This window comes from Octodon degus, unplaced genomic scaffold (genome assembly GCF_000260255.1).
Source record: "Octodon degus isolate 3935 unplaced genomic scaffold, OctDeg1.0 scaffold00037, whole genome shotgun sequence".
NCBI lineage: Eukaryota > Metazoa > Chordata > Mammalia > Rodentia > Octodontidae > Octodon > Octodon degus.
The window spans coordinates 6,331,778-6,342,226 of record NW_004524613.1 but is presented as its reverse complement, the minus strand read 5'-3'; the positions used below and the strand labels follow the sequence as shown (position 1 = coordinate 6,342,226).

Sequence of the window (10,449 nt, the reverse complement as noted above, 5' to 3'; positions counted from 1 at the left end):
TAATTTTTTATTTTTTTGCGGAACCAGGGATTGAATTCAGGCCCTTCCGCTTGCCAGGCAGGCGCTTATTCTACTGAGCCATCTCCCTGGCCCCACCTGCGTCATTATTAATGCCAGTTTTTACCAGCATGTTAGAGGGGATGTTGGGCAGGCAGGATCATCTCCTAGCCCCTCTTAGATCATGTTGTCTAGTAGAAATGGAAACATCTGCAGAAACAGTAGTCAGAGCAAGTTAATGCTTATAAACTACCTGAGGAGATGATAGAACAATTGGTGGAAGGTAGATTGGGAGCAGGGAGTTTATTAGTTTGATATTTGGTTAGTTCCTGTAGAAATGGAAGACTGGGGCCTAACCTAGGCATTGTCTGAAGGGCTTTCAGTAAAGTTGAGGCAGGATGGGCAGGCCTGAGGGGTGGAACAGGGTGCTGAGAGTATGGATCAAGAAGACTGATCTAGTTTTTCTTTTGCTCAGGATCCCCGGGTACTTGATGCCATGCTCCCTTACCTCATCAACTACTATGGGAACCCACACTCCCGGACACATGCTTATGGCTGGGAGAGTGAGGCTGCTGTGGAACATGCTCGGCAGGTTAGTACAGAGGAGTCTGAGGTTCCAGTGTCACTGGGTTTAGTGGCCTGTTGGAGGCATTTCCTTTATGGTAGTTAGGGGCTCCAGGCAGAAATGGTTTGGGGTAGAAGAGATTCAGAGAGCCACTTTGGAGTTTGACTGCAGGCATCTGATTGGTTCTGGAATTCCCTAGCTAAATTACCTTGGACAAATTATTTTCTTTAAGTCTAAATTTCCCCACATTTCAAGTGGACAGTGCTTTAAATCCTGCTATTGTGAATTAAGTGAGTCAATGCTGGTAAAGCTTAACACACTTGCACATGAGAATTCACAACATAGTAAGAGCTCAGTAAGTACATCTTTTTCCCTTAATATCTGGCTATATACATTTTTTTGCATTTTAAAATTTTATTGGTACATTTTAGATTCATGTAATGGTAACATTCAGTGCAGAGAGTTCATACCTGTACATGATATATCTTGCTTTTCTTTTTTTTCTGTTCCCCTCCCTTTAAAGCCTCTTCTCCTACTTATTTACAAAAGCATTGTTTCCATTTTTTCCTTCTATTCTTTTGTCTCCTGTTCTTTTTTTCCTTTTCCCTTTCCCTAATTTTAATCTTCTGCACGTGGAAAATCAGCTTTTGTAGCACCATTCATTTTGAGTGAGGATTTTTTATTCCTTTTTGAAAGATAAGGTGACTGAATATGTTTGGAGTTGTTTATTCATCTTCTAATCTGTAGCAGTGATCCTTGGTTCTGTTTTTTTTTTTTTTTTTCTGGTACCTTGCTGTTTTGTTTTGTTTGTTTGTTTGTTTATTTATTTATTTATTTTGGCAGAACCTGGGCTAGCACTCAGGTCCTTGCACTTGCCAGAGAAGTGCTTATTCTGCTGAACCATCTCCCCGGCCCCTGCCTTGCTGTTTTTTATCACAATAGCTTTGTATTATAATTTCAAGTCAGTGTCTCAGTTACTTTTTACTCGTTGCTGGGACAAATACCTGACACTCAAAATGAAGGAAGGCAAGATTTATTTATTTTTATTTTTATTTTATTTATTTATTTATTATTATTTGTGTGTGTGTGTGTGTGGCCAGCTCAGCCCACCTGGGGGGCAGGGCTGGCTGGCATGTGGTGCTGGGGGATTGAACCGTGGTCCCTGTGCTTTGCTAAGTTTGTTCTAAGTAAGTGCTTTAGACCACTGAGCCATCTCACCAGCCCTAGGATTGTAAAATTTAAACTAACTTAATCTTTTTTTTTTTTTTTTAGAACTGGGGATTGCACTCAGGCCCTTGCGCTTGCTGGGCAAGTGCTTATTCTACTGAGCCATTTCCCTGCCCCTAAACTAACTTAATCTGTCCCTTTTCTGACCCTAGCTAGACCTAGAAAGTGCAGAGAGCTTCCTGGGTCCTGGCCAGTTAGTAGAATGCGTTGGAGTTCTTGTTGCTCCAGGTCTCTCTTCTAGATGTATCTGCAACCCCATTTCTGTCTGAGGAATTAATGTTTCATATCTTTGTTTCCTGGTCTGCAGCAAGTGGCCTCTCTAATTGGAGCTGATCCTCGTGAGATAATTTTCACTAGTGGCGCTACTGAATCCAACAACATAGCAGTTAAGGTAAGAGAAAGGTGCAGGGTGTGGTTCAGCAGCAAAGCGCTTGTGTAGCAATGTGAGGCCCTGGGTGTAGTGGGTGGAGGAGGGATGGACCAGGTAGCGTATCTGGGTCTTTTTGACTTTGGAGGTAAATGTTCCTAGATCATTTAGACAGATTGATGTTTTTTGAGTCACCCAGTCCCACCCTATTATGAAAAGAAGACATATACCTGATTTATTACTTTTTAGCCCTTTGCAGTCTACTCAAGGTTAAGGGTTTTATTTTGTTTTTTCCTCTATTGGTTTGATTCAGTGTATTAGTTGGACAGGAAATGAGGTGGTTCTTCAGGTACTGAGCTTCATCTTTTTTTTTTTTTTTTTCGTATTTTTAGGGAAGGGTCTACAGGGTGTTCAGGGTCTCACTACTAGATAGGACTCTTAGTGATCTGCCTCTTTACAGCCTCCCAAGAGCTGAGATTACAGGCGTACACCACCCCCAGTCTCAGTTGCCCTCTTAGCACGCCTGGTGGCGGGGCCAGAGGTTTTGTTTTTGATGGCAGCTATTTCAGAGTGGGTAATAGTGACTAAATCTTTTTCTTCATTTTTTTATTCTACTAACAGTGAAGGCCAGGATCACTTTACTTGGTCATATGTCCCTGCTTCTTGTTTGCAGTTTTACCCTTATTTATTTCATTCCAAGGCTGCCTTTGTATTAGCTGCACTTTTATTTCTTTTATTTCTTTTTTTTTTTTTTTGGCGGAACTGGGGATTGAACTCAGGCCCTTGCGCTTGCCAAGGAAGCGCTTATTCTACTGAGCCATCTCCCCGGCCCTTTTATTTCTGATTAGACCTGCTCATCAGAAATTCCTCTCCATTTTGATGTGCCTTCTGTAGACATGCTCTTGTTGCTTAGTCTGAGATTATTCTGTCCTTTGAACATACAAATCCTAGGTGCTAATGCAAGAATTACACCCTTACTAGCTGTGTTGACATCTCAGAGCAATCACATTTGACTGGGCTAAGATTACTTGAGTAAATGTCAGGGCCCCGAGAAATTGTGGCCTGCTGTAAGCTTGGCTCTGGCTCTAAACCCTCTTACCATTCTCTCTCAGCTATACTGCCATTGGTTTTTCTGACCTCTGTCTGAGTGTGAGAAGCCTGTGCTAGGATCCAGAGTCAACAGCACTGATCTCATTAAGAGGGAGAAATTCTTCCTTTGAATTTTGGAAATCAGAGTCTGGGTGGAGTTCTTTCTAAAGTTGGAGATGGATTCTGAAATAGGGAGCATTTTTTTTTTTTTTTTTTTTTTACATTTATTTATGTGTGTGTGTGTGTGTGTGTGTGGCCAGCTCAGCTCACCAGGGGGCGGGGCTGGCTGGCATGTGGTGCTGGGGGGATTGAACCATGGTCCCTGTGGTTTGCTAAGCTTGTTCCAAGTAGGTGCTTTAGACCACTGAGCCATCTCACCAGCCCCGGGAGCATTTTTTTTAAAAACTTTTTTTTAAAATTTTATTTATTTATTTGTGTGTGGGGGGCAGCTCAGCCCACCAGGGGGCGGGACTGGCTGGCATGTGGTGCTGGGGGATTGAACCATGGTCCCTGTACTTTGCTGAGCTTGTTCTAAGTAGGTGCTTTAGACCACTGAGCCGTCTCGCCAGCCCCCAAGGGAGCATTTTTAAAACCTTGAAAATGTTTGTTTCGGAAGCTTCCAGGGATCCCAAACATTGACTAGTTCAAAAATTGCTGAGCTAGAGAGATAGCTCAGAGGCATAAGCACCTACCCGGCAAGTACAGGGTCCTGAGTTCGATCCCCAGACCACATGCCAGCCCGAACCCCAGACGTGCCCTGCCGCCTGGAACCTTGGGCATGGTGGCACATGCCTGTAATCCCAGCACTTTGGGGTTGAGACAGGAAGATTGCTATGAGTTCGAGATTAGTCTGGGGGCTACAAACTTGAGCACAAGGCTATCCCAAAGTGTATAGCAAGACTCTGTCTCAAGAAGAAAGAAAGAAAGAAAGAAAGAAAGAAAGAAAGAAAGAAAGAAAGAAAGAAAAAAAAAAAAAAATGCCTAAAAAGATCCTTGATTTGCCTGGCAAGCACAAGGGCCTGAGTTCAATCCCCGGTTCCGCAAAAAAATAAAAAATTAAAATCCTTGATTTTATTCCTCTTATTCTCCTGGATGGATATATAGAGTAAATACATATCTTCCTTAGAGAATTTCACACCATAGGTAAAATAGGAGAAGAATAAAGGCAATATATTATTTAAATTACACTGGTTAGAAATGGTAATAAAATTTTGAATACTCTCATTGACTTAGTCACTTTTTAAAAATGTTATTTATTTATTTGGTACAGGGTCTCAAATGCATCTCAGACTTCTAGTAATCCTCCTGTCTCAGCCTCTCTAATTCTGGGATTACAGGCATGTGCCACCGCATCTGGTTTCAGTGGTTCGCATAGCACAGGGTCCTGGGGGCCAAGCACAGCATGTGGTACTGGTGATCAAACCCAAGTCCTTTAAAAAAAAAAAAAGAAAAAGAAAAAAGAAAAGAAAATTTGGGGGCTGGGGAGATGGCTCAGTAGAATAAGTGCTTCCCTGGCAAGTGTAAGGGCCTGAGTTCAATCCCCAGTTCTGCAAAACAACAACAACAACTCAGGTCCTTGCGCTTGCCAGGCAGGTGCTTAGACCACTGAGCTATCTCTCCAGTCTTTATTTTTTATTTTTTTGAGACTGGGTCTCATTATATTGTTCAAGCTGGAGTTGAGCTCACTTTGTATCCCAGGCTGGCTTTGAATTTGTAGTAATCCTCTTGCCTCAGCCTTCCAAGTGCTGGGATTACGGACATGAGCCACCACACCCAGATAAATCAATTTTTAAAATACTGTTTTATGTTCTTTGTCCTCATGAACATACAAGTTTTATGTAGTCGTAATTTGAGTCTAATTAGCTTTTCCAGGGCCTGGAATATGCTATGTGCACCTCTGACATTGAGCTATACCCCCAGCTCCTAATTAGTTCTGTCCTATCCTATTCTGTTGTTTTGGTTTGTTTTCTTAAACAAGGTCTCACTCTATGTCAAGCAATCCTTGAATTCACTGTGTAGTCCAGACTGGCCTTGAACTCATGGCATTTTCCCTGCCTCAGCCCCCTGAAGGGTAGTAGGTGTGCTCTAATAAGCATGCTTTGTGACCACACTGCCCGCAAAGTTAATTATAAACTAATTCTCTTAGCCTTATTCTAGGAAATGATCATATGCAGACATAAATGTTCCTTTCCTTCTTCCCTTCCCTTCCCTTCCCTTCCCTTCCCTTCCCTTCCCTTCCCTTCTCCCTCCCTTCCTTCCTTCCCTTCCTTCCATTCCTTTTTTCCCTTCCTTTCCTTTCCTTCCTTTCTTCCCCTCCCTTCTTTTTCCCTCCCCTCCCCTCCTCTTCCTTCCTTCCTTTCTCTTTCTCCTTCCTTACTTCCCTCCCTCCTTCCTTCCTTCTTTCATTTCTTTCTCTCTCTCTCTCTCTCTCTCTTTTTTTTTTTAAATAGTGTCTCCCTCTGCATACTGTCCTTGAATTTACTATATAGTGTAGACTGGTCTCAAACTTTAGATCTGCTTATGTTAGTGCTGAGATTACAGGAGAATGCCACCACTTCTGGGTTTGTTTGTTTGTTTTTCATTGAGGCAGGATATCACTATGTTGACTAGGCTGGTGTGCAGCTTGTGGACTGAAGTGATCTTGGCTCTTTGTTTAAAAATTGAATATACTTGCCAAAGAAAATCACATATATTTAAGGTATGCAACCTGATGTTTTGAGATGTGTACATCAGGGGCCTGATGTTTTCACATGTATATTGTGAAATGGTTACTAAAATCAGGATAATTATGGGACATGATGGTGCATGCCTGTAATCCCAGCACTGGGGAGGCTGAGGTAGGAGGAACTTTGTGAGTTCAAGACCAGCCTGGGCTACAAAGTGAGCTCGAGGCCAGCCTGAACTGCATAGTGAGACATTCCTTATAAATGAGATTGAAGGCTGGTGAGATGGCTCAGTGGTCTAAAGCACCTACTTAGATAGAACAAGCTAAGCTAAGCAAAGCACAGGGACCGCGGTTCGATCCCCCAGCACCACATGCCAGCCAGCCCCGCCCCGTGGTGGGCTGAGCTGGCTACACACACACACTAAATAAATATTTAAAAAATAAATAAATAAATAAAATAAAATAAAATAAATGAGATTGAAAGGGCCTGGGGAGATGGCTCAGTGGAATAAGTGCTTCCCTGGCAAGCACAAGGACCTGAAATCAATCCCCGGTTCCACCAAAAAAATAAATAAATAATAATAATAAGAAATAAATAAATGAGATTGAAGTCGTAATTGTTCCTGAGTGTTTTCTCTTTTCTTCCACATCATGAATTTTTTAGGGAGTGGCTAGATTCTATAAGTCTCGGAAAAAGCACATAGTTACCACCCAGACAGAACACAAATGTGTCTTAGACTCTTGCCGTTCACTGGAAGCAGAGGGCTTTCGTGTCACCTACCTCCCAGTGCAGAAGAGTGGAATCATCGATCTCAAGGTAGGAGTGTCCTTTGGTGTGTGGGACAATGTAGGAGGAGCCCAGCTTCATCCTTCCCTTTAGCTTTTCCTCAAGTGTAAAGTTTGGTCTAATGGGTTACAGTTTGTAGTTTTCAATCCTCTTCCCCTTCCCTCTTTCTCAGTCCTTTATTTTATTTTTTATTTTGTATCATTGTTAAGTTGCCCAAGTTTTGTTTGAACCTATGATCTTCTTGCCTGAGCCTCCCAGAGTACTGGGATTATAGGTTCGTGCCACATTGCCCAGGTTTGTGTTAGTTCTGTAGGATATTTGTTTTCAAATTTGAAATTGTAAAAATATTGTTTTGGGCCAGGGAGATAGGTCAGTGGCATAAGTGCCTGCCTAGCAAGCACAAGGTCCCGAGTTCAATCCTTGGACCCCAAAACAAAAAAAAGTTTAGATTTCGGTTTCTTTTTTTTTTTTTTTTAAGTACTGGGGATTGAACGCAGTGCATTTGTACATACTGGGCAAGTCCTGTACTGCTGAACTACATTCTCAGCTAGGGTGGTGTGTGTGTGTGTGTGTGCGCGCGCGCGCATGTGTGTGCGTGTGCGCTTGTGTGTGTGTGTGTGTGTGTGTCCATGTCCATTCTTTCCACCCTGGCTGCTGTTTCTATGTCTTGTCTATTCAGTGCAAGAACTTGTACTACAATGTTGAATACAAGTAAGAAGAGTGGATATCTTTGTTATTATTTATCTTAGGCAAAAGCTTTTACTCTTTTCACCACTAAGGATGATTTTATTTCTGGATTTTCTTAGACGTGCCCTCTTATAGGTATCCTTTATTCACTGATTGAATGCTTTGTTGGCTGTTTTCTCATAAAAGGGTTGTAGGATAAGTTAAATTGTATCCTTTTAACCTTTTTCTTTTTTTAATGTATTTGGTACAGGGTTTCACTACACAGCTTGAATGTAGTGATGCTCCTGTTTTCAACTTCCCCAGCACTGGAATTACAGGCATGTGCCACCATACCTGGACTCATGGCCTGCTCAGAGTGCCTGGGGGTGGGGCCAGTGCTGCATGTCTCTTAACCATTATGAGTATATCTCTGTAAGCATAGTTATGTTGCAATAAAGTTTTATTTTATTTTATTATTATTATTATTTTTTGGTACTAGGGGTTGAACTCAGGACCTTATGCTTGCTAGGTAGGTGCTTATGCGGCTGAACTATCTCCCTGGCCCCGCAATAAAGTTGTTGTTGTTGTTGTTTATGGTGGAACCGGGGATTGAACTCAGGCCTTTGCGCTTGTCAGGGAAGCACTTATTCCACTGAGCCATCTCCCCCCCCCCCCCCCCGCAATAAAGTTTTAAAAGAAAAAAAAAGTGAAAGGGTATTGGAGTTTATCTGTTGGGGTATTGTGGTTTTTAGGTGACCAAGTAGTTTTTGTTCTATATTCATTTTTTCTTCTTTTCCTCTATGAGAGAGAGAGAGAGAGAGAGAGAGAGAGAGAGAGAGAGAGAGAGAGAGACTTCAATTTACTATGTGGCCTTGGCCTCAAACTTGAGATCCTTATGATTTAGCCTCCCAGGTGGCTGAAATTGTACCTGTGTGCCACACACTTGGGTGATTATTATTGTTATTTTTTGTCGAGAGGGGGTTAGGACACTGGGAATTAAAGCAGGGTCTTGTACATGTTAGGCAAGTACTATATCACTGACCCACATTCCCAACACCTGGCTAGAATTTTGTTTCTCTCTCTTTTTTTTTTTATTTTTTATTATTTTATTTTAGTTTTTGTCCTTTTGAGACTGTTTCCCTGTGCAGTTCAGGCTGGTCTCCAACTCACAGTGATCGTCCTGCCTCATCCTCCCAAATGCTGGGATTAGATGTTTCCTTTATTTATTTATTTATTTATTTATTTAATGGTCAGCTCAGCCCACCCTGGGGGTGGGGCTGGCATGGCATGTGGGGCTGGGGATCGAACCAAGGTCCCTGTATGCTTGCCTAAGCTTGCCTAAGCAGGCGCTTTAGACCACTGAGCTATCTCGCCAGCCCCTAGAACTTTGTTTCTCGTAATGCTTAGCATAGTACCTTTCTTTCACTTTGTATTATTATGCTATAGTGCAGGCAATAGGGAGAGAGGGTGTATCAGGACAGGCAGGATGGGGTAGTGCCTCCTGCCTTCTTAGAACTTGCACTCCAGTGAAGGGGGTATTAAATATGTAAATAAACATATAAATGAAATAAATGCTGTGGAAGAAGCAAATAGGATACTGAGAGAGAATTTGACATTGCGCACCTACATTAGCCAGTGTCAGGCAAAGGCATAATAGATTTTGGTAGTTTGATTCATAATTCCTTCATGATATGTGTTTCAGGCTGATGTGGTTCCTGTCTTCATGTTATTAGCAATAGCCTTATCTTTGCTTCTTTCTTTCTTTTTTTTTTTTTTGAGACAGGGTTTCCCTTTGTAGTTCAACCTTGTCTTAAACTCATATGTAGCCCAGTCTGTCCTTGAACTCAACAGTTTTTCTGGCTCAGCCTCTTCAGTGCAGGGATTACAGGCATGTGCTGCCATGCCTGGCCTGTTCTCCTTTTTTTTTTTTTTTTTTTGGCAGAACCGGGAGGTCTTTGCACTTGCCATGGAAGCACTTATTCCACTGAACCGTCTCCCAGGCCCCTGTTCTCCATTTCTTTGAATTTATCATTTCATAATGTTATATAAGTGAAATTATACGGTATGTAACCTGGAGTTGACTGTCTTCATTCAACACATCTTTGGAAATTCATTCATTATTGCGTGTTTAAGCAGTTTGTTATTTTTTTGTTGCTGAGTACTATTGAGTGTTACAGGTATACCATAGGAGTTTTATTTTTTGGCGGAACCGGGGATTGAACTCAGACCCTTGCACTTGCCAGGCAACCATAGGAGTTTTAGTGTTTGTTTACTTTTTTTTTTAGATAGGGTCTGGCTGTGTAGTTTGGGTTTGCCTTGAATTTATAGTGTAGCCCAGGTTGGCCTTAAACTGTGCTGTTCTCTTTCCTCAACTTCCAGAGTACTGGGTTACAGGCATGTACTACCTAGCTCAGAAATACCCAAGTTTATTTAGCCCTGTATCCATGAAAGGCTATCTGGAAATGTTCTGCATTGTGGCTAGTATGAAAGCTACTAAGAATATTTGTGAGCTGAGCATGGTGGCACCTCTCTGTACTCCCAGCACTCTGGGCATTTGAGGTAGGGGACTGGAAATTCAAGCCTATCTTGGACCATTTAGTACCTTAGTAAGATCCTGTCAGAGACAGAGACAGAGAGACACACAATTTTTTTGGTGAATTTAAATTTTATTTCTGTGGGATGAATGAACATGTCATATAGTAATTTCATGTAATTTTTCTAAGAAACAGAGGCTGATACAGCTCTGTACCTAGTTATTTGGGAGTCTGAAATGGGATCATTTGAGCCTAGGAGTTTGACGCCAGTGTAGCACATAGCAAGACTCTGTCTCTGAGAAAAAAAAAAAAAAAAAAAAAAAAACCTGCTAAACTGTATTCTAAAATAGTTATACCGGCTGGTAAGATAGCTCAGTGCACTAAAGCCTCTGCTTAGGCAAGCACAGGGACTGCACTTCCATCCCCCGCACCACACCGGGCTTGGTGGCGCACACCTATGATCCTAGAGCTGGGGAAGCTGAAAGCAGCAGGATCAGCACGAGTCAGAGCTGCACAGTAGGAACCTGCAACAGCCAAATATATTAAAAAATA

The 10,449-nt window shown here is 42.1% G+C and overlaps 1 protein-coding gene across 3 annotated transcripts in view; it reads left to right on the top strand.

Annotated features, from left to right (window-relative positions):
• The window catches only part of Nfs1 (NFS1, cysteine desulfurase), a 27,858-nt gene that overhangs the window by 1,744 nt on the left and 15,665 nt on the right, over positions 1 to 10,449 (top strand). For 2 of the 3 annotated variants that reach the window (XM_004630870.3, XM_023714843.1), the window contains exons 3-5: positions 473 to 589; positions 2,097 to 2,180; positions 6,575 to 6,727. In XM_004630870.3, the coding sequence (XP_004630927.1) occupies positions 473 to 589; positions 2,097 to 2,180; positions 6,575 to 6,727 (354 nt within the window). The remainder of the gene's footprint in view (positions 1 to 472; positions 590 to 2,096; positions 2,181 to 6,574; positions 6,728 to 10,449) is intronic. The other variant, XM_004630871.3, reaches the window with a different exon arrangement.